At 41.8% G+C, this 24,023-nt stretch overlaps 1 protein-coding gene across 1 annotated transcript; it reads right to left on the reverse strand.

Moving 5' to 3' along the window:
• Window positions 1-3,785: 3,785 nt before the first annotated feature.
• LOC139175337 (V-set and immunoglobulin domain-containing protein 8-like) lies at window positions 3,786-16,242 on the reverse strand. The gene is made up of 7 exons (XM_070766393.1): window positions 16,194-16,242; window positions 14,571-14,746; window positions 11,715-12,060; window positions 9,495-9,659; window positions 8,165-8,281; window positions 5,814-5,961; window positions 3,786-4,221 (listed from the first exon to the last, which is right to left on the reverse strand). Exons 1-7 carry the CDS (start codon window positions 16,240-16,242, stop codon window positions 3,786-3,788), a joined length of 1,437 nt encoding a protein of 478 aa, XP_070622494.1.
• Between the last annotated feature and the right edge of the window lie 7,781 nt (window positions 16,243-24,023).

Here is a 24,023-nt window from a genome sequence, read left to right on the forward strand (position 1 = left end):
GTGGTAGCCTAGAGGTGGAGCTCGTGCCTTGCAATCGGAAGGGCTGTGAGTTCGATCCTAGGTAGAGACAGTACGTATTTCTCTCTCTGGGCACGTTGAGAATATATCAACGAAACTCCGCACTGGCAACAAGAAGGGCAATGGGCCACTAAACGCTCTACTAGCTCCATTCAGTTGGCCAGATTCCACCCCGCAAAGGATTATGGGGTCGTTAAAAAAAGATGAACAGTATCAGGCTGCTCCATCCTCAGTCAACAACCAGTTTTGACCCGCAATCACACTGGAGAAGGGAACGAGCGTGCATTGTTGGTCAAGATTGAATGCTGAACAACATTGTAATTGCATTTCCACCTTGTTCAGAAATTCCAGCCACAACTGCATCCGTCAATCAAAGAATATTTACATATAGGTAGTCCTTGACTTGCAACGGTTTGTTTAGTGACCATTCAAAGTTACAACGCACTGAAAAAAAGGGATTTGGGACAGTTTTTCACACTTATGACTGCTCATGGCAGGCCGGCTTATTAGACAAAGCATTTCCTGAGGGAAATAAAATCCAGACTATGGCGGCATCCCCATAAGGGGGTCAAAATTGTGACGCTTGGTAACCGACTCATATGTATGATGGTTGCAGTGTCCCAGGGGAGTGTCACATGATCCCCTTTTGTGACCTTCTATCAATGGGGGAAGCCAGATTCACTTAACGGCCGTGTGACTAATGTAAGAACGACAGAGATTTACTCATGACAGGGAAAAAGTCACATACATTCCATGAGGTGGAAACGTATCTGACAATCGTCTCGTTTAAGCAGCGAGACGTTTTGGGCTCCATGCTGGTCATAAATTGAGGATTCTCCATATTTGATTGCAGGGTTTTGATTAATAGAATCTTCCACGGCTGGGAAATTTGGTCTCTTCTTCCCTATTGCCTTAACTGCCCAAGAAAATTATTTGTGTGTGTGTTTGTTTGTTTGTTTATTGCTTGTTTGTTTGCTTGTTTGTTTGATTGATTGATTGATTGATATGCCACCCCTCTCCAAGGACTCGGGGCAGCTGACAACAGATCAAAACAATATACAATACAAATATCTAAAATTCTAATAAATTAACCATTGGGTCATTCTTTGCCAAGTGGACCAGGTGAAATTGAAGCCTTATTTGAAAAGAAACCATCACAAAAACTACATATATGACAGAAAAAAACCCTTCCTGTTTCTAATGAAATAAAAATGAAAATGATTGAAGGTGAGAAAACAGTGAGGGATAGAAAAAAAACTTGCTCTTTCTAATGAAGATGATTGAAGGTGAGGAAAAAGAGCTTTCTGTTTTCTCACCTTCAGTCCTCTCCATTTTTATTTCATTAGAAAGAGGATGGGTTTTTTTCTGTCATATATATAGTTTTTGTGATGGTTTCTTTTCAAATAAGGCTGCAAAAATCAATCAAGTGGACACCTGGTCCACTTGACAAAGAATGACCCCACTAGGAAGGTTTCTCCAAAGTAAAGCCAACAAACCAACATGTGTATTTTGCACCGTCTCTTAAACGTGGTCTAATATGAACCGTGGAAAGGTCAATTCATTTGTTTGGTGACAAAATGAGAGAAAAAAGAATCTCGCAAGACAGCTTGCAATTCAGGTTTATGTGAATCAGAGAAAAATGGGACAGTTTTGTTTTGAGGATTCAGCCGGCCGTCACATTAAAAACTTTGGGAGTTTCTTTGGCAAGCCAGCTCATTAGACAAGCATTTCCTGAGGAAAATAAAATCCAGACTTATCAAGGTGTATAAAATAGTCCTCCATTTGCGAAAGTTCATTTAGCGACTGTTCAAAGTTATGACAGCACTTGAAAAAAGCTATTTAGGAGTGGTGAGCGCGGATCCCTGTGGGATAAACTTTCAAGCACTTGGCAAATGATGTTTCCAGTGTTGCTTTTTTGCACTACAGGTAGTCCTCAACTTAGAACATTCATTTAGCGACCGTTCGAAGTTACGACAGCGCTGAAAGAAGCGCTGAAAAAAGTTGGGATGGTTTTTCGCAGTTACCACATTGGGATCAGGGGATCAAAATTGAGATCCCAGGGTCACGCCATCCCCCTTTGCGACCTTCTGACAACTCAAATCAAGGGGGGAAGCTAGATTTATTTAACAACGATGTCACTGACTTAATAGCAGTGATTCATTTAACAACCGTGGCAATAATAGTCATAATACGGTGGCAAATTTCAGTGCATTACTGTCTTGTTTAGCAACAGAAATTTTGGACTCAATTGGGGTCATAATTCAAGGACTGCCTACACACAATCAAGCCAGGAAGACATCTGACACAACAGCTGCCTTTTTTAATCCTCGGCGGATGTTGAATTGGCCATTTGTAAAAACAACGACCTGAGTCATTTTGGTAACAACATTTTTGTTTTATTAAGAGAATTTCTACGCCTTTTCCTTCCGACGGCAAAGCGTTGAGGAGTGAGTTGTTTTACCTTCAACAGGATGAAAACCTGTCAGGTTTTTATGTTCAACAAAATGAAAATCTGTCACCCTGTCAGTCACAGGCTGGCGCATGCTACCAAGGGCGGATTCACGATTCTGATGCTATCCGTGCGCTGTGCGGGCAGCTTTGCTTGGGAAGCCAAATCTCACAAAGGGATGTGCACGAGAGAGATTTTGGCAATTCTTTCGTTTCTGTGCATGCGCCGAAGCAAAAAAAATGCTGAAATCTCACACCACACGCGGCATTCCCCTCACAGGATTTTGCTTGTTGTTGAGGGCGCGCAGGTTCATGCACCACAGCAGAAGCAAAGCTTAATTTTTGCTACTGGTGCGCCGTCCTTATCCATGATGGTAGCTACCCCGATACTGCATGTTATGTCTAATTAAATAATCTTGTAGCGAGACCGAAGGTGGAATTAAAAGTGTCCACATTTGGAGAGGGAGGATAAAAATCAACAACCTAATTTTTCTCCAATTCAAGAACTCAAATTCTCAAATTCAGAAGAGCCAAATCATCATCGTCATCGTATCGTAATTGGAAGAACTTGATAGCCAGACCAAAAAATAAATAAATACTAAATCTAGTCTGAATCACCGGCTGATGGTAGGAGAGATCATAATAAAACGTCGGGTTTGGTTCGCATTCTCCTTTAAAAGGCGGGGCCAGTCAGAGGTGTTATTCAGCCGATTTGTATCGTTCACGTGAACCATTAGCGCAAATTTTGAGTCATTCGGAGAACCAGCAAATACCCACCTCTGACTGGCCCCACCCACCCACCCTCATATTCCCTTGGTTTTTTACCTCAGCTATATTCCCTTGGTTTTTATCTCACCTATATTCCCTTGGTTTTTTACCTCAGCTATATTCCTTTGTTATTTACCTCAGCTGATTTGTGCGGCCCAGCAGATTGCCACACCTCAGCTAAGCTGAGGGAATAAAAGATAATACAAAGGGGGAAAACCAAAAAACACATAATGTCCCTCCGTACTTGGGTGAAAAAAAAAAAATATATAATAAAGTGAAAGAATTGTGTCCTTTTTTTTCTTATTTCTTTTGCAATTTGGTGTTTGGATACAGCTCTTGTTGATATATCACCATGGGTGTAGGCTTTGTCTGTGTAGAATTGTAGATTCCAGTCAGCAGATTGGAAAACAATGAATTATTGTTTGTTTTTATATAGATAGATAGATAATTGGTGGCAAGATTAGATCCTATTTGTTGACATTTTGGAATTCAGACCCCGCTGTTTACAAATATTCGGGGGGGGGGGGCAAACAAAATAAAGAGCAGGAGGCTTAAATGACGAGTCCTTCACGGGTTTTCGCCTGCATCATTACGGGAACACCCCCAAATTGTCCCGGGTGGCTCCGTTTTCCGTAGGTTGCGTCCCGGTCACAAATGGGAGAATCCGAATTCGGGCTCTCGTGGCACGGAGGGTTAGAAGAGGCAGCCGATTTCCCATGGCTGTAGGAAGGCCCGCTGGGGTTGTAGTGGACGCGGGCCTTGGTGGTGACTGTGGAAGGATGGCCGCAGGATGGGGGCGAGGCACAGGAATTCGAACTCAGCTCTGGGTCTTGATTCGGAGAGATCATCTCGACCCCTTCTTGTTCCCGGGGGGACTCGTATTTTCGACGTTGCATGAAGTTCATGTTATGGGGGATGTACCCCAAGACAGATCGTAAGCTGCTGTTACGGCTCTCGGGTCTGGGCCGTGGGGCAGCGGTATCTACTCTGGAGGGGGGAAGTAAAAATTCTTAACTCTTCTGTGTAGAATTTTAGGATCTGTTTCCAAGGAAGCCCAGGAGAGAGAGAGAGAGAGAGAGAGAGAGACGTGGCGCAAAGGGCAGCCTTAAAAGATATTTTGAAACATAGAAACATAGAAGATTGACGACAGAAAAAGACCTCATGGTCCATCTAGTCTGCCCTTATACTACTTCCTGTATTTTATCTCAGGATGGATAGATGTTTATCCCAGGCATGTTTAAATTCAGTTCCTGTGGATTTACCAACCATGTCTGCTGGAAGTTTGTTCCAAGCATCTACTACTCTTTTGGTCAAATAATATTTTCTCATGTTGCTTCTGATCTTTCCCCCAACTCACCTCAGATCGTGGCCCCTTGTTCTTGGGTTCACTTTCCTGTTAAAAACACTCCCCTCCTGAACCTTACTTAGCCCTTTCACATATTTAAATGTTTCGATCATGTCCCCCCTTTTCCTTCTGTCCTCCAGACTATACAGATTGAGTTCATGAAGTCTTTCCTGATACGTTTTATGCTTAAGACCTTCCACCATTCTTGCAGCCCATCTTTGGACCCGTTCAATTTTGTCAATATCTTTTTGTAGGTGAGGTCTCCAGAACTGAACACAGTATTCCAAATGTGGTCTCACCAGCGCTCTATACAGCGGGATCACAATCTCCCTCTTCCTGCTTGTTACACCTCTAGCTATGCAGCCAAACATTCTACTCGCTTTCCCTACCGCCTGACCGCACTGTTCACCCATTTGGAGACTGTCAGAAATCCCGACCCCTAAATCCTTCTCTTCTGAGGCTTTTAGGCACACTTAGGCACAATGTGTCCTACACATTGGCAAAAAGAATCAGCACACCAAATACAATATGAATAAATAAGACCTTACAGACAACCCTCACTCCGTAAAATACCTTGGAGTATTCCAATCAAATGACCTGTGCGAAAGCCCACTGCAATAGCATCGCCAAAAAAGGCTTCGAATATTTGTGTATTGTATTGGTATTGTATTGGTATTGTATTGTATTGTAATTGTGTTGTATTGTATTGTAATTGTATTGTAATTGTATTGTAATTGTATTGTAATTGTATTGTAATTGTATTGTAATTGTATTGTAATTGTATTGTAATTGTATTGTATTGTATTGTTATTGTTATTGTATTGTACTGTAATTATATTGTATTGTATTGTATTTGTAATTGTATTGTATTATATTGTTATTGTATTGTATTGTATTGTAATTGTATTGTATTGCAATTGTATTGCAATTGTATTGCAATTGTATTGTAATTGTATTGTACTGTACTGTATTGTATTATATTTATATGCCGCTCATTCCAAAGTTGACTCAGAGCAGCTAACAAATGTTAGTTGTTAACCTCGTCCTACGTAGCTTCTTCTACAGTAATCTCAACACTACTAACCAGAGCATACAAAACATTCGCCAGACCAATTCTTGAATACAGCTCATTCAAGGATAAATTCAGGAAGACATGGAACATGGCTGGGATGGACTCTGTCCTTGTATCTCCCTCAAAGCCCTCCCTCCCTCCCTGACCACCACCCACCCTCACCTGATTTGACTGGACTCCTTCTGGCTACATTTGTCCTTCTTCTTCTTCTTGCAACAGCGGACGAGACAGACGATGAGACAGATGAGGAGCACCAGGAAAAGCAGCGAGCCCAGCACGGCTCCCACGATGATGGTCAGGAGGGGGGAATCTGGAGGGGGGAGAGGAGTAGGAGGAAGAAGAGGAAGAAGAGGAAGAAGGAAGAAGAGGAAGAAGAAGAGGAGGAGGCGGAGAAGGAAGAGGAAGAAGAAGGAGGAGGAAGAAGAGGAGAAGGAGGAGGAAAAGGAGGAGGAGGAAGAGGAGGAGGAGGTGGTGGTAGAGGAGGAGGAAGAAGAGGAGAAGGAAGAGGAAGAAGAAGAAGAGGAGGAGGAGGAGGAGGTGGTAGAGTAGGAAGAGGAGGAGAAGGAAGAGGAGGAGAAGGAAGAGGAAGAGGAAGAAGAAGAGGAAGAAGAAGAAGAGGAGGAGGAGGAAGAGGAGGAAAGAAGGAAGGAGGAGGAAGAGGAGAAAGACAAGAAGAACAAGAACAAAAAAGAAGGAAGAGGAGGCGGGAGGAGAAGAAGGAGGAGGAGGAAAGAAGAAAGAAGGCAGAAAGGAGGAGGAAGAGGAGGAGAAAAAGAGATAGATGATATTGAGGACACTGAAGTGAGATGCCATTGGCTGGAAGGGACTGCTTGTGCCAAGGAATTGGATCATGGATCATAGTAAAAGATGCTGGCTACGTTGCCTAATTTAGCTGTGATCTGCATGTCTTTCTAGAGAATATGCTGTTGTTTCCCTTGTGTCTGAAGACTTCCACTCCTTCCTTCCTTCCTTCCTTCTTTCTTTCCTTCCTTTTCGCTTTTCCTTATCTTTTCCTTTTATTTATTTTTTATTTATCGTATTTCTCGGAGTAAAAGACGCACCCTTTTCCTCCCTAAAAGAGGCTGAAAATGTGGGTGTGGCTTATACTCTCAACGTAGCTTTTTCAAAGCTTTTTCCCCCCAGCTCTTACCTTGCGGGCTCTTTCATTGTTAATCTCTCCGAATAATGTTTTTCCAGTGCTAAGTCTTTGCAGGCTTTTTTTTCCATTGCTCTATTTGCTCCGAATAAGTTTCTTTCCAGCCCTAACGAGGTGCTTCCCAGCTCTTACTGGCTTGCAGGCTCTTTCATTGTTACTCTTTCAGAATAAAGTTTTTTAAGCCCTAACCAGGGGATAAAATAATGTGCTGAAGCCGATTAGACTAAGGACACTAACTAGATGAATACCTGATAGGCAGATCCCCCCCCCTATTTTGCTCCCCAAAAACTAAGGTGCGTCTTATACTCCAGTGTGTCTTAAAGTGTGTCTTAAATACAGTATTTATTTATTTTGTCAAGCATATATAAGATTACAGAAAAAATATAAATGTTATGAATACATCAAGCTATTAGGACAGTGGTGGTAGGCATGTGGGTGCCCTTTCCTTCCTTTCTTCCATTTTGCTTTTCCTTCCTTCTCTCTTTTTGTTTCTTCTTCCTTCCTTCCCTTCCTTCCCCTTTCTTCCTTCCTCTCTCCTCCCTCTCCTTCCTTCCTTTTTCCCTTCTTTTTTCCTTCCTTCCTTCCATTTTGCTTTTCCTCCTCTCTTTCTTACTTTTCTTCTTCCTTCCTTCCCTTCCTTCCCCTTTCTTCCTTCCTCCTTCCTCCCTCTCCTTCCTTCCTTCCTTCCTTTTTTCCTTCTTTTTTCCTTCCTTCCTTCCATTTTGCTTTTCCTTCCTTCTCTCTTTTCTTTTCTTCTTCCTTCCTTCCCTTCCTTCCCCTTTCTTCCTTCCCCCCTCCTCCCTCTCCTTCCTTCCTTTTTCCCTTCTTTTTCCCTTCATTCCTTCCATTTTGCTTTTCCTCCTCTCTTTCTTACTTTTCTTCTTCCTTCCTTCCTTCCCTTCCTTCCCCTTTCTTCCTTCCTCCTTCCTCCCTCTCCTTCCTTCCTTCCTTCCTTTTTTCCTTCTTTTTTCCTTCCTTCCTTCCATTTTGCTTTTCCTTCCTTCTCTCTTTTCTTTTCTTCTTCCTTCCTTCCCTTCCTTCCCCTTTCTTCCTTCCCCCCTGCTCCCTCTCCTTCCTTCCTTTTTCCCTTCTTTTTCCCTTCATTCCTTCCATTTTGCTTTTCCTCCTCTCTTTCTTACTTTTCTTCTTCCTTCCTTCCTTCCCTTCCTTCCCCTTTCTTCCTTCCTCCTTCCTCCCTCTCCTTCCTTCCTTCCTTCCTTTTTTCCTTCTTTTTTCCTTCCTTCCTTCCATTATGCTTTTCCTCCTCTCTTTCTTACTTTTCTTCTTTCCTTCTTTCCTTTCTTTCTCACTCAACCCCGGGGCTTGAGGAATGGATAGAAAGTGGTGTTTCACTTACCATGCGAGACCTCCAATGAGCACCGCGCTGACCCGACTTTGTTGGAGACGATGCACTGGTAAACTCCAAGATGGTTAGGCAATACTTTGGGAATGACTAAGTCCCCGGGATTGGAACCTTCAGAGGAGAGAAAGGCCGAGAAAGGTGTAAGAGTCTATTTGTCTGTCTGTCTGTCTGTCTGTCTGTCTGTCTGTCTGTCTGTCTGTCTGTCTGTTCCTCTACTCATCCATCCTTCCATCTATGAAAGGAGGAGATATCTGTTTGTTTTACCTCTTTATCCATCCATCCATCCATCATCTATGTATTTATCTATCACATATCATATATCCTATCTATCATTATCTATCTATCTATCTATCTATCTATCTATCTATCCATCCATCCATCCATCCATCCATCCATCCATCCACCCACCCACCCACCCACCCACCTACCCATCATATATCCTGTCTGTCTATCGATCTCTATTATCTATCTATCTATTCATCATCTATCTATCATTATCTATCATTATCTATCCGAACCTTTGGAGAAGGGCAGCATACAAATTTAATTAATTAATTAAATAATAATAATAATAATAATATTAAATCTATCTATCTTATATCACATCAAATATCCTAACTATAATAATAATAATAACAACAACAACAACAACAATAATAATAATAATAATAATCTATCTCTCTGTCTCTTATATCACATATTATATATCCTATCTGATAGATGGGATATAAGATATGTGATATAAGATAGATAGATCTATCTGTCTCTGTCTGTCTGTGTGTCTATCTCATTATCCACTTAATCATCCATCAACAATTTGTCCATCCATCCATCCACCCACTCATTTCTCTCTCTCTCTCTCTCTCTCTCTCTCTCCATCCAACTATCCCAGAAAGTTTCCTTTATATTTTGTCCCTCATTTTTTAAAAAAGTTATTGATTCAATTTTAGACACCACACAACTCCAAACTGACTCCATTGTGGTACACAATAAAACCAAACCAAAATATAATAAAAGGATGAAGGAAAAAGAATAAAGATTATTATTTCTTCCCAATGCTCTCTAACCCAGCCAGCCTCCTTTAGGTGTGTTAAACCAATAATTTCATTTTTCAGGCTGGGGCTGATGGGACTTGGAGTCCAGGACATCCCAGGGCACTCCATTGATGCTATAAACAGGGGTTTTTAAAGTCATGCATGAAGACTTTTAATCAAATCAAGTTTCATCCTGTTTTTTCCTAGGTTTTCTCTTTCCATTCCTTTCCAACGAGGTTCCTGCATCCCCATCCCGCCAACTTTTGGGGCACTCTCATGGTTTATCTCACCTGCTATGGTATTCTCGGGCAGCTCACTCTCGATGGGGTAATCTGCGATTTTGGTCCAGCGGTACATGAGTGGAGGCGTGCCGATTTGAGAGCCGCAGTGGAGGGTAATTTCGTTGGCGAGGAAAACCTTGCCTGAGATCGAACAATGTGGAATCGAGGGTTTCTCTGGAAGAGGGACGAAAACAGGGGGTCACTTAGTATCGAAAGTATTGTCCACCTCGTTGTTCTGTGCACGGCCCTCGGAGTGAACCCTCCGACTCAAAAATCCTTTGTTTTATGAAAAAATCAAACTCTTTATTGAGAAAAGCACACATGTTCAAATTAACTAATTTTTTTTAAAAAAACGAAAAGTTATTTAGGGTTTTTTAGTTGTGATAGTCAAATTTACTTTATATATAATTTACTTTAGCATAAAATATGATATTACTTTCTTATTAGAATAACTATTTTATTAGATATACAGTGATCCCTCGATTAGTGCGGTCTCGATTCGTGCAAAACGCTATACCACGGTTTTAAAAAAAATATTAATTAAAAAATACTCCACGTTTTTTTTGCTATACTACGGTTTTTCCCACCCGATGACGTCATACGTCATCACCAAGAGTCACTTCTCTGTCTCTTTCTCTTTCTTTCCTGTCATTCTCTGCTTCAATCATTTTCTCATTTCTCTTTTTTTCTCCCCTTTTTTCTATCATTTCTCTCTCTCTTCCTTCCACTCTTCTCTCTCTCTCTTTCTTCCTCTCTCTCACTCTCTTCCTTCCTTTCTCATCTTTCTTTCTCTCTCTCTTTCTCTATCTTGCTTCTTCCTCTCACACTCTCTTCCTCCCTCTCTCATCTCTTTCTTTCCTTCTCTCTCTTTCTCTATCTCTCCCCCTCTTGCTCTCGAGCGGCGAGCGAGCGAGTGGCCGGGCGGGCGAACGGGCGGGCGGGCGGGCGGGTGAACGGCGGGCGGGCGGGTGTTGGGGGGGTGGGGGCAGCCGACATTCAAAGCAATCTTTGTCGGCTTCCGCACTTTCGTTGCTCCCCGGCTCCACCATCTGCGCATGCGCGGTCATGGAAAAAGGGCGCGCATGCGCAGATGGTGTTTTTACTTCCGCACCACTATACCGCGGAAAATTGATTAGTGCGGGAGGTCTTGGAACGTAACCCCCGCACTAATCGAGGGATCACTGTATAGAATTATGGTTTATAGCTCTTTTTGCTGTAATATGAAGAATTCATATGTTCTGCCAGTGTGTCTCAACCGCCCGTAATTACAGGGTAATTAGTCCAGGAAGACACACACCACACGATAAAAGGAAAACCCAAAAGTTTTTATAAACAGAAAAACAGAAACAGCTCCCTTTTTAAACGTCGAAGGGATTTTCTGGTACATACAAGGCACAGGTTAAATGCAGTCCAATTGCTCACCCAATAACTGGGAGATTGAGTCCAATTCTAAAGTCCAGAGAGTCCACACACACAATCCTGAACAGCAAAAACCATGATCTTGACAAAACAATGAATCAGATAAACTGCCATGAGGCTAAAACACCAGGCTGCACTTTTATCTGTAGTACTAATTACAGCAGCCCCACCCAACCATAGGTAGCCTCATTTTCTCTTGTAATAATCCTTCAGTTGTTGTCTCCTATGCATCACTCTACGCATGTGTGGATGTGTCATTAATTCTTGTTCAGAATCCAGGGATGATACAGATGACTGATCTCCTCCTGGGCTGTCTGCCAAACTCCCCTCTTCCCTGTCACTCACGTTTCCTTGGTCAGAGGAGACTTTGTCAGCAGATTCTACTGGGAGCAAAACAGGCCTGCGGCATGTGGATGTCTCCCCCACCTCCACCTCCACATTCCTTGGGGCAGGAGCTGGACCAGAGCTAACCACAACAATTTTATATATAATTTACTTGGCTTAAAAGATTATAAGAAAATTGTTGTGTGTTTTTTAATAATGAGCCTAGCAGATTTGTAAGATTCAAATAAGAATTGAATTTGGTGACCCCAGCGATTAATGTAAAGGTTATTGTAATGTTTTAATATTAGATAATGAAAAGCTATACTTTAAGAGTTTTTTGAATATATAAGATATATGTTTTTACAAAGTACTGACTCTGTAAACCGCGTAGAGAAGGCTGTAAATCCCTGTAAAGTGGTATATAAGTCTAAGTGCTATCGCTATCGTGCTGAGCTCTCCTCTTGTCCAGTGTTCACACTTACTCACCCAGCACTCTGACGGTCACTTTCCGTGTGGCTACTGAGGTCTTCTTCACTTTACACTCGTAGGTGGCCGTGTCAGAAATCTGGACGTTTTGCAGATTGATGGACGCGTCGTGCTTGCTCGGATCCGGGACGGCGAAGTTGACCCGCTGATATAAGCCATTGCAGCAATCGTTGGCCGACCCAAACCGCTGACCGCCTTCGCTTGGCTGAAATCTTGGGTTATTAAAGTGGCCGGCATCTTGGTTTCCTGACCCTCCCCTGGGGTACAAATATTGGTATCCGGGGTGGATCACTTGGTGGCCTTGATAGCTCAGGATCTGATGGGCAGGAAGCAGAGAACAACACTGCTGAATCAAAAAGAGAGAGAGAGAGAGAGAGGTTTCTGATTGGCTTAAGGCAATGATGGCGAACCTTTTTTTCCTCGGGTGCCGAAAGAGCATGCGTGAGTGCCCACACCCATAATTCAATGCCTGGGGAGGGCGAAAACAGCTTCCCCTGCTCCTCGGAGGCCTTCTGGAGGCCAGAAACGGCCTGTTTCCCAACTTCTGGTGGGCCCAGTAGGCTCATGTTTCACCCTCCCCAGGCTCCAAAGGCTTCCCTGGAGCTGCGGGAGGGTAAAAACGCCCTCCCCCATCCCCCCAGAGGCTCTCTGGAAGGCAAAAACGCCCTCCCAGAGCCTCTGTGTGAGCCAAAAATCAGCTGGCCAGCACACACATGCACGTTAGAATTGAGCTAGGGCAACGGCTCTCGTGCCAGCAGATATGGCTCCGCGTGCCACCGGTAGCACCCGTGCCATAGGTTCGCCATCACTGATTTAAGGAGCCATGAGATCTCCTGGCTGCATTTTTGCAAACAGACCGGATTCAATTGTTTGAATGGGCATGACTGATTTTAATTATAATTGGGGATTTTAGATGGTTTGTTTAGTTTTAATTAATTGGATTTGCTATTGTATTCTGTTGTCTTTATATGTTGTAAGCCGCACCGAGTTCTTGGAGAGGAGCGGCCTATTATTATTATTAATAATAATAATAATATGCCGTCCCTCTCCGAGGACTTGGTATGGCTTATAACATATAAAATCAACAGAATACAATAGCAAATCCAATTAATAATAATAATCATCATCATCAATCGTAAATCGTAAATCGTAAATCGTAAATCAACAACAACAACAACAACAATAATAATAATAATAATTTTTTAAAAATCGTAAATCGTAAATAATAATAATAATAATAATAATAATAATAATAATAACCTCTCCGTTTTGATCTAGAAATTGGACCACGTCTCATATTGTTTCATTTTTGCAAGCCTACCAATATTCATGGTACTATCATTTCTCCAATCCAAAATTGCAGAAATAAAAGTTGTTTTGTTTTATTGATCAGCTTCGATTCGTTTTTCTCTCTCGACTTTGCCAATTCGGATCAAGCAACCTTAAGCACAGCGCCCAGAGTTATGCATTGTTATGCATTGATTAATCTAATTAATTTTCCCAATTAATTCAGGAAAGGTAACTTATTAGGATGAAATCTGGACTTATGCTGTCTGGGGGATTCTGGGAGTGGAAGTCCACCCATCTCAAAGCATGCTGGCTGGGGGATTCTGGGAGTGGAAGTCCACCCATCTCAAAGCATGCTGGCTGGGGAATTCTGGGAGTGGAAGTCCACCCATCTCAAAGCATGCTGGCTGGGGAATTCTGGGAGTGGAAGTCCACCCATCTCAAAGCATGCTGGCTGGGGGATTCTGAGAGTGGAAGTCCACCCATCTCAAAACATGCTGGCTGGGGGATTCTGAGAGTGGAAGTCCACCCATCTCAAAGCATACTGGCTGGGGGATTCTGAGAGTGGAAGTCCACCCATCTCAAAGCATACTGGCTGGGGGATTCTGGGAGTGGAAGTCCACCCATCTCAAAGCATGCTGGCTGGGGGATTCTGGGAGTGGAAGTCCACCCATCTCAAAGCATGCTGGCTGGGGAATTCTGGGAGTGGAAGTCCACCCATCTCAAAGCATGCTGGCTGGGGAATTCTGGGAGTGGAAGTCCACCCATCTCAAAGCATGCTGGCTGGGGGATTCTGAGAGTGGAAGTCCACCCATCTCAAAACATGCTGGCTGGGGGATTCTGAGAGTGGAAGTCCACCCATCTCAAAGCATACTGGCTGGGGGATTCTGAGAGTGGAAGTCCACCCATCTCAAAGCATGCTGGCTGGGGGATTCTGGGAGTGGAAGTCCACCCATCTCAAAGCATGCTGGCTGGGGGATTCTGGGAGTGGAAGTCCACCCATCTCAAAGCATACTGGCTGGGGGATTCTGGGAGTGGATGTCCACCCATCTCAAAACATGCTGGCTGGGGGATTCTGGGAGTTCAAATTCAAATTTATTATTACAGCCATAGACCAAAACAAATAAAACCACTTAGTAAATACACAACCAAAAGTTGTAGGATAAAATGATAAATAACAGATAAAATCCATTATAAAATCCAGTCTATCAATTATGCATTGTCAACACTACTAAAATTACAATCCATAAGCTGTGAGGTCTATAGTCAGTTTGATACTATTAGGGAAAGGAATAAACGAGGTTGTCACATTTGTCGTATAAATTAGCTAAGGTGTATTAGGCACTTAAAAGCTGGCCACAAATGATATACAAACATACACAATACATACATATATACACATATACACATACATATACATATACACATACATATATACATACATATATACACATACACACATATGCATACATATACATATCTCGCTGTGATGAAAGCACTCCCTTCTTAAAGTTGGTAAAGTTAAGAAATGTTGGAATAAGAATTGAATCTGTATAACCGCCAACTCACCACATTGTCCAAGTTGGTGGGGTCCGTATTCATCTGCGTCCACTCAATATCCAGCTCACTGGGGCCATCGTCTTGGGGTTCCAGCTCAAACGGACACCACAACTTCACCGACTCCCCCTTGGCCAGGTAGATGACCTCTCGGCCTTTGGCATTGATCTTCACAGCAGGGGAGAGGGCTGTCCGTCAAAGCAAAGAGAGACCTGTCTTTACTTGCATGTCCAACACTGAGGACTAACTTGCTGCACAACATAATTTAGAGAATTTCCCCAAAAATATTACAGCAGAGGGATGAATGCTTACACCTATAAAACTCCTTTCCTTTCCTTTCCTCCCCTTTCTTTCTTTCTCTTCCTTTTTTCCTTTCTTCTTTCTCTCTTTGTCATTTTTTCTTTCAAACTCCCCCCTCCGTTCCTTCCTCCCTTCTGTCTCTTTCTTTCTTTCTTTCTTTCTTTCTCTTTCTCCCTCCCCACCTTCCTTTTTTTCTTTCTCTTTCATTTGTTTCTTTCTGCATTCTTTCTTTCTCTCTCTCTCTTCTTCCTTCCTTCTTTCCTTTCCATCTTTCTTTTTCTTCTTTTCTTTCTCTTCCTTCTTTCCTTTCTTCTTTCTCTCTCTTTGTCATTTTTCTTTCAAACTCCCCCCCTCCGTTCGTTCCTCCCTCCCTTCTGTCTCTTTCTTTCTTTCTTTCTTTCTCTTTCTCCCTCCCCACCTTCCTTTTTTTCTTTCTCTTTCATTTGTTTCTTTCTGCATTCTTTCTTTCTCTCTCTCTTCTTCCTTCCTTCTTTCCTTTCCATCTTTCTTTTTCTTCTTTTCTTTCTCTTCCTTCTTTCCTTTCTTCTTTCTCTCTCTTTGTCATTTTTCTTTCAAACTCCCCCCCTCCGTTCGTTCCTCCCTCCCTTCTGTCTCTTTCTTTCTTTCTTTCTCTTTCTCCCTCCCCACCTTCCTTTTTTTCTTTCTCTTTCATTTGTTTCTTTCTGCATTCTTTCTTTCTCTCTCTCTCTTCTTCCTTCCTTCTTTCCTTTCCTTTCCATCTTTCTTTTTCTTCTTTTCTTTCTCTGCCTTCTTTCCTTTCTTCTTTCTCTTTCTTTGTCATTTTTTCTTTCAAACTCCCCCCCTCCGTTCCTTCCTCCCTTCTGTCTCTTTTTTTCTTTCTTTCTCTTTCTTTCTTTCTTTCTTTCTCTTTCTTTCTTTCTTTCTCTTTCTTTCTCTTTTTCTTTCTTTCTTTCTCTTTCTTTCTTTCTCTTTCTTTCTTTCTTTCTTTCTCTTTGTTTCTTCCTTCCTTCCTTCCCCTTCCTTCCTTCTTCTCATTTTTGTCTTTTGCGTTTCCATTCTTTCTCTCTTTCCTCTTTTTCCTACCTCAGTAATTACTCATTTCCCTCCCTTTCTCTTGCCTTTACAAAAATCTAAACCGAAAAGGAAAAAAAAAACCTCAGCAACAACCCAGCAACAAAGAGAACTAGAAACTTGACTGCCTTGCCGCTTTCCCAAGTACAATTAAGAAGCAACACCCCCACCCCTTTTTCCCCAACAACCCCCAGCTTCACCGAACTTCCCCCCAGCCAGGGAAAGCCACTTGGGATGGGGTGCCTTTTGGTGCTTGCCAAGAGCCACCGATGCCAACCTTACCTGGAGCCAGGCAGAGAAAAAAAAACCTCAGGGCTTGAATTCCGCTCATGCTCTGCGCTGGATTTTGGCAGAGTTGGGAGAGAGGGTGTCTTTCTCCCGGACTGAGGAGACGCTGAAAGGAGCCGAGGTTTTGATGCCTCAGGCCTGGCCCCATCCCTGCCCCTCTGGATGCCTTTGGGGTGAATTGAGGCGCTGCCACACAAACCACTCCCCGGTGGTGAATTGGCACAACCGCCGCCCGCTCGCCCGTCCAGTCACGTTCTTACTAACAGCCGTCGAAGGACAAGCCAAGGTCCTTCCTTTCACCGGGGATGCCTTGGGGACGGAGGAGAGGGGGACCTTGGAGGCCATCCATCCAATCCCCCCAGCCAATACGCGTGAGGCTGAAACCTACTTGGACAGGGGGTCACTGCTCACAGTCGCTCATGCCCTCATCACCTCGAGGTTCGGTTACTGCAACGCTCTCTACATGGGGCTACCTTTGAAAAGTGTTCGGAAACTTCAGATCGTGCAGAATACGGCCGCGAGAGCCATCGTGAGGGTTCCTAGATTTGCCCACGTTTTTCCAACACTCCGCGGCCTGCATTGGCTGCCGATCGGTTTCCGGTCACAATTCAAAGTGTTGGTAAATGACCTTTAAAGCCCTACATGGCATTGGACCAGATTACCTCCGGAACCGCCTTTTATAGCACGAATCCCAGCGGCCGATAAGGTCCCACAGAGTGGGCCTTCTCCGGGTCCCGTCGACCAAACAATGTCGTTTGGCGGACCCCAGGGGAAGAGCCTTCTCTGTGGCGGCCCCAGCCCTCTGGAACCAACTCCCCCCGGAGATTAGAACGGCCCCCACCCTCCTTGTCTTTCGCAAGTTACTCAAGACCCACCTGTATCGCCAGGCATGGGGGAACTAAGACATCTCACCCAGGCTTTTTATATTTCATGTTTGGCATGTATGTGCTGTATGGTTTTTAATTGTTGGGGGTTTTATATATTTTTATTATTAGATTTGTCCCATTGTTAATAATAATAATAATAATAATAATAATAATAATAATAATAATGAGAAATTGTGAGACTTGGAAACTCTTTGATTAGACAACTTACGACTCTGTCATCTCCTTTCCGACTTAACTGTTGTTCATAAAACCAAAATGTCCTTCCAGTTAGTGTCTACTTCCCCTTCCACGACAACACACGAGCACGTAATAGATTTAAATTTTATGTCAACCTCTCCAAACTAGACTGCAAAAAATACGACTTCAGCAATAGAGGGATCAGCGCCTGATTCTGTGGTTTCTTCCCCAAACCCTAAAATCTTTAACCTTAGACTATCTACAATTGACCTCTCCCCTTTTCTAAGGGGTCTGTAAGGGGCGTGCATAAGCGCACCATTGTGCCTACCGTCCCTGCCATATTGTCCTACTGTCTTCTTTTATCATTACTTTTTATTATTTCTTTTCTAATGTTTTTATTTATACAAATTACTATCCGATAATTGTTTGACAAATCTATAAATAAAATTAAAAAAATCTTCTTCCATGCTTCCTAAATTTAGAGGACTACAGTCCCCCTCGTGCCCAGTCATCCTGATTCCTTCTATGCCCCTCTCCCCAAGCAAAGCTACCTCTAGGCAACCCCCCCCTTGTTCTTTATTCTTTATTTATTGGCCAAGTGTGATGGGACACACAAGGAATCGTGTCTTTGGTGCAGATGCTCTCAGTGTACATAAAAGAAAAGATGGATTTGTCAAGAATCATGAGGTGCAACACTTAATGATTGTCATAGGGGGGCAAATAGGCAATCAGGAAACAATCAATATTCATAAAAATCTTAAGGATACAAGCAACAAGTTAAAGTCATAAGTGGAAGGAAAAGGGTGATAGGAATGGTGAGAAAAAACTAGTAGAAATAGAAGTGCAGACTTAGTAAATAGGTTGACAGTGTTGAGGGAATTATTTGTTTAGTAGAGTGGGAGGAGATGGGTGATAAGAACGATGATTAAAAAAACTAGTGAGTGCACAAAAATGGAAAGAAAAGGAAATTCCAAAAGATGAAGAGGTCTTTAGGAAGATTATGGAAGGTGCAGAATTAGATATGATGACGAGACGGTTAAATAACCAAGCGGAAACAGAATTTTATATAAAACTTTGCAGAAAGTTTACAAGTGGTGGAACACAAAAAAAGATTCATAAAGATATTAAAATAAAGTATTTAATTGTTAAATTTATTAGATGGAATATATTATATAGTGATATTTGATGGACAAGTTTATATCTTTAAATTGACTTTAATCTTAATTATAATTATATAACTGATGGAAAGTATTGAAAATTAAGATTTTTTTATGTTAGTATTGATTATACAGAGATAGTTCATTGATTAGTTTACTTTTCTTTATTGATCTAAACTAGAATTAGGTTTTTCCCCCCCCCCTGTATTAAGAAGACTTCTATACTGAGCGGAGCAATTGTAGCTCCTTTTTATGTTAAATGTTGTCTGTCTTGTCCTGTCTTACATTTTAAAAAACTTAATAAAAATATTTTTTTTAAAAAACTAGTGAGGGAGAGAGGGAGGGAGAGAGGGAAGGAAGGAAAGGAGGGAGGGAGGGAAGAAGGGAGAGAGGGAAGGAGGGAGGGAAGGAAGGAAGGAAAGAAGGAAAGAAGGAAGGAAAGAAGGAAAGAAGGAAAGAAAGAAAGGAAAGAAGGAAGGAAGGAAAGAAGGAAAGAAGGAAGGAAAGAAGGAAAGAAGGAAGGAAAGAAGGAAAGAAAGGAAAGAAGGAAGGAAGGAAAGAAGGAAAGAAGGAAGGAAAGAAGGAAAGAAAGAAAGGAAAGAAGGAAGGAAGGAAAGAAGGAAGGAAGGAAGGAAGGAAAGAAGGAAGGAAAGAAGGAAAGAAAGAAAGAAAGAAAGAAAGAAAGAAAGAAAGAAAGAAGGAAGGGGTGACCTGAAGGAGGTCAAGGGAAAGAGAAAGAAGGAAAGGAGGAAGGAGAAAGACAAGTCAAGAGAAAGGGAGGAAGAGGATAAAAGGGGAGATGAAGAATGACAAAAGGGAAGTCTAGAGGTCAAGAGAAAGAGAAGGGAGGAAAGGGGGAAGGAGAAAAGGTTGGATGGATGGAATGAAGAAAAGAAGGATAAAGAAAGAAAGGTCAAGAGAAAGGAAGGGAGGGAGGAAGGAGAAGAAGAAAGGGAAGAGAGTGAAGAAGAATGACAAAAGAGAAGGAGAAGAGGAAGAGGAAGCAGAGGTAGGAAAGGAAAGGTGAGCTGGCACCTGCAGACAGGCGGATGTGACCTTCCAACCTCTCCGGAGTCTCATTCTGGGGCTACCCAGGGCGAGGCCATGACTGTCCCCGGGGCCTACAACGGACAGGATATGATCCCTGCCAATGGTTCCTGAACCCACAATTAATTCTCAGCTTGTAACAACCCAGCTTGGGTGCTGCCTCAGGTGATGGCTGAGCAGGAGGGGTGGAGACGGCTGAGGAATCGGCAGAAAAGGAAACCAATATATATGTATATATATATTATCTTCCTCCTCAAACTTTGGCATAGCTTTGCAAATTCCGGCACAAAAATTGTCAGCAAAATAGGGCAATTTTTTAAAAAAACAACGCAAATTTTTTTTTGCAAACTTAAAATGATTTTAGCTGCAGCCCTGGGGGAAATCCTGCTCAATAAATACCGCGATCTGCACTTATGACCGTTTGCAACATCCTGCAGTCACCGGATTGAAAACAGGGGTGGGCAGGAAGAGTTTGCTTAATGTCCGCTGCAGAAAAAGGTTGTAAACTCGGGTGCAGTGACGTGGTGGTGACCCACTTAAACAACGGCCCTATATTTAACGTCTGCAATTTCGGCTTCAAATGCGGTCGTACGTGGAGGACTTGCCTGTCTATAGACAGGATGTGAATGAAATGCACGACTCAGAAGTCAACGCAACGGCCCTTTTCAATTTGGGTCTATTGTTATATCCACGCTGGTGTTGGTTTTGGCTCACCGTCAACCTGTTATTACGTTCGTTTGATTATTTTTATTAAAGTAAACAGCCTAAATTGTCATGCTGTTTAAGTAGCTTCAGCGGGATGGCTGTATTCTTTATACCTCGGGACGAGGGGTTGATGGTCTGTTGATGTGGCATAGTTGATTCAAGAAGGGTGGACTTCAAATCCCAGAATCCCCCAGCCAGCATCCTTTAAGAGGGGTGGACCTCCACTCCCAGAATCCCCCAGCCAGAATGGTTTAATATGAGTGGACTTCCACTCCCAGAATCCCCCAGCCAGAATGGTTTAATATGAGTGGACTTCCACTCCCAGAATCCCTCAGCCAGAATGCTTTAAGATGGGTGGACTTCAACTCCCAGAATCCTCCATCCAGAATGGTTTAATATGGGTGGACTTCAACTCCCAGAATCCCCCATCCAGAATGCTTCAAGATGGGTGGACTTCCACTCCCAGAATCCCCCAGTTACAGAGACAATAGTTATAAAGAAAATGTTAAATTATGCAGAAATTAGCAAGCTTACTATAAAATTGCAGAACGAGCAAAGGAAAGAATTTTATACCATGTGGGAAAAATTGTACACATGGCTTGAAAATAAGAATGATAATAAATAAATATGTATATAAATAACTAGAAATTAGTAGTGGTAAGAGTTTCGTGTAAATATTATGTAAAGATCAATACATAAATAAATTAGTGATAAGATAGTTGAGTAACAATGCATTGAAGTGGTTGTGCTGATGCTACAAATATAATTGAGTGATTTGTTGTCTTTCGTATTGTTTGTAATGATTGTACTGTTAGTTATTTTCTTTAAAAATATTTAATTTTTTAAATAGATGTGTGGACTTCAACTCCCCCAGCTAACATGTTTATTTTATTCTATGCCTGCCTGTCTTTCATATGTGTGAATCCGTTTACAGTACACTTGTGTGAAAGCGAAAGGATGAAGAGATTTAGAGTAAGGACCAGGGGTTGTGTGAAAGGGAGCATAACCCCTCCTTTCCCCTCTTCCAAGATCCAGCGTTCCTTTCCTCATACAAGTCATTTTTTTTTTGCAGCTAAGGTAGGAAAGATTTAATGAACTCCATCTGTCTAGTCTGGAGGACAGAAGGGAAAGGGGGGGACATGATCGAAACATTTAAATATGTTAAAGGATTATATAAGGTTCAGGAGGGAAGACTTTTTAATAAGAAAGTGAACCCAAGAACCAGGGGACCCAATCTGAGGTGAGTTGGGGGAAAGATTAGAAGTAATGTGAGAAAATATGATTTGACTGAAAGAGGAGTAGACGCTTGGAACAAACTTCCAGCAGACGCAGTTGGTCAATCCACAGTCACTGAATCTAAACATGCCTGGGATAAACATAGATCCATCTTAAGATAAAATACAGGAAATAGTATAAAGGCAGACTAGATGGACCATGAGGTCTTTTTCTACTGTCAATCTTCTATGGTTTCTATGATATAATAATAATAATAATAATAATAATAATAATAATAATAATAATTGGAGTAGATGCTTGGAACAAACTTCCAGCAGACGCAGTTGGTCAATCCACAGTCACCGAATCTAAACATGCCTGGGATAAACATAGATCCATCTTAAGATAAAATACAGGAAATAGTATAAGGGCAGACTAGATGGACCATGAGGTCTTTTTCTACTGTCAATCTTCTATGTTTCTATGATATAATAATAATAATAATAATAATAATAATAATAATAAGAGGAGTAGATGCTTGGAACAAACTTCCAGCAGACGTGGTTGGTCAATCCACAGTCACTGAATCTAAACATGCCTGGGATAAACATAGATCCATCCCTATGATTCAGTAGTAGTAGTAGTAGTAATAATAATAATAATAATAATAATAATAATAATAACAACAACAACAAAACAACAAACAGCAATAATAATGATAATGATAATAATAATGATGATGATAATAATAAAGATAATAATGATAATAATGATAATGATAATGATAATGATGATAATGATGATAATGATGATAATGATAATAATGATAATAATGATAATAATGATAATAATGATAATAATGATAATAATGATAATAATGATAATAATGATAATAATAATATGGCCACAGTTGAGCCATATTTAGAGTAAGAAGCAGGGGTTGTGAGACTTAGACTAAGACGCAGGGGTTGTGTGAAAGGGAGCATAACCCTTCCTTTCCCCTCTTCCAAGATCCAGCGTTCCTTTCCTCATACAAGTCATTTTTTTTGCAGCTACGGTAGACTGCACCAGGCCAAGGGAGTTCCACAACCCATTCCCTCTGAGTGCAAACCGTTTTTACTGGATTCTTGCATTTGTTTACTTTTCCTCCTTCCTGGCTGGCCGTATGCAACGGATTCACATGCCAGAAAAGTATATTACGCATCTCTGCGTCTTTGCCAATAGGAAGTGACTTGGTAAGTGTTGACGAAAAGTTGGCGGGCCTGCCAGATTTTCCGGTCGCAACTTGATCTGGCTCCTAGCCCGGCTGAGGACTTGAGTTTGGCTTCGAGTTCGCCGTTAAAGAGTGGCCAAAACTTGGCTCAGTGGAAGCGTTGCATAAAATCATTGGAATGAAATTTCAAATTATGGAAGGGATCCAGGTACTCCAATAACCATCACTCTGAACCTACCCAGGTGGACCCCAGCAGATTGAGGGACTGTCCTCAGTCAAAACTGTACGCTCAGGTGGTCCTCGAGTCTTCGGGGTCTTTGGTCTGAATCTTTGGAGAAGGGCAGCATACAAAATATTATTATTATTATTATTATTATTATTATTATTATTAATAATAATAATAACAATAATGATGATGATGATGATGATGGGGGGGAAACATGATAAAAACTATTTTTGTGTCTAGTTGTTCTGGTGTAAGGCAAAAAGTGACAGAGCGCTGGGTGGTGTAATATTGCCAGAGAAAAAGCTATGCAAGATTAGATTGACAACTAGAACTAAAGCACGATCTAAGTATAAAACACGATCTAAGTATTGCCCACAAGATCATATGCTGCAACGTTCTACCTGTCAATGACTACTTCAGCTTCAACTACAACAACACAAGAGCACGCAACAGATTCAAACTTAATATTAACCGCTCCAAACTTGACTGTAAAAAATAGGACTTTAGCAACCGAGTTGTCGAAGCGTGGAACTCATTATCTGACTCAGTAGTGTCAACCCCTAAGCCCCAACATTTCTCCCTTAGACTATCCACGATTGACCTCTCCAGGTTCCTAAGAGGTCAGTAAGGGGCGTACATAAGTGCACTAGCATGCCTTTCGTCCCCTGTCCAATTGTCTCTCCTTATCTCATATCTCATATATCTTTTCTTCCTTTCATATATCTTCTCCTCTATTTTTATATCTTCTCTTTATATATAATACTTCATGTCTATTCTCTTCAATATGTATTGTGTATTGGACAAAATAAATAAATAAAAAATTAAATATGTTAAATTATCAGGAAAGGTTTAATGAACTCAATCTGTATAGTCTGGAGGACAGAAGGGAAAGGGGGGACACGATCGAAACATTTAAATGTGTTAAAGGGTTAAATAAGGTTCAGGAGGGAAGTGTTTTTAATAGGAAAGTGAACCCAAGGACAAGGGGGCACAATCTGAGGTGAGTTGGGGGAAAGATTAGAAGTAATGTGAGAAAATATGATTTGACTGAAAGAGGAGTAGACGCTTGGAAGAAACTTCCAGCAGACGTGGTTGGTCAATCCACAGTCATTGAATGTAAACATCAATCTTCTAGGTTTCTATGAATGAGGGAGGGAGGGAGGGAGGGAGGGAGGAAAGAAGGAAGGAAGGAAAGAA

The sequence above is a fragment of the Erythrolamprus reginae genome, chromosome 13 (assembly GCF_031021105.1).
Source record: "Erythrolamprus reginae isolate rEryReg1 chromosome 13, rEryReg1.hap1, whole genome shotgun sequence".
Classification (NCBI taxonomy): Eukaryota; Metazoa; Chordata; class Lepidosauria; order Squamata; family Dipsadidae; genus Erythrolamprus; species Erythrolamprus reginae.

Coding starts and splice junctions, on each gene's coding strand:
- LOC139175337 (XM_070766393.1), bottom strand. CDS start 16,242: ATGAGCGGAATTCAAGCCCTGAGGTTTTTTTTTCTCTGCCTGGCTCCA. Junction 14,747..16,193: donor TTTTCTCTGCCTGGCTCCAG/GTAAGGTTGGCA, acceptor TTTGACGGACAG/CCCTCTCCCCTGCTGTGAAG. Junction 9,660..11,714: donor AGTGACCGTCAGAGTGCTGG/GTGAGTAAGTGT, acceptor TCCCTCTTCCAG/AGAAACCCTCGATTCCACAT.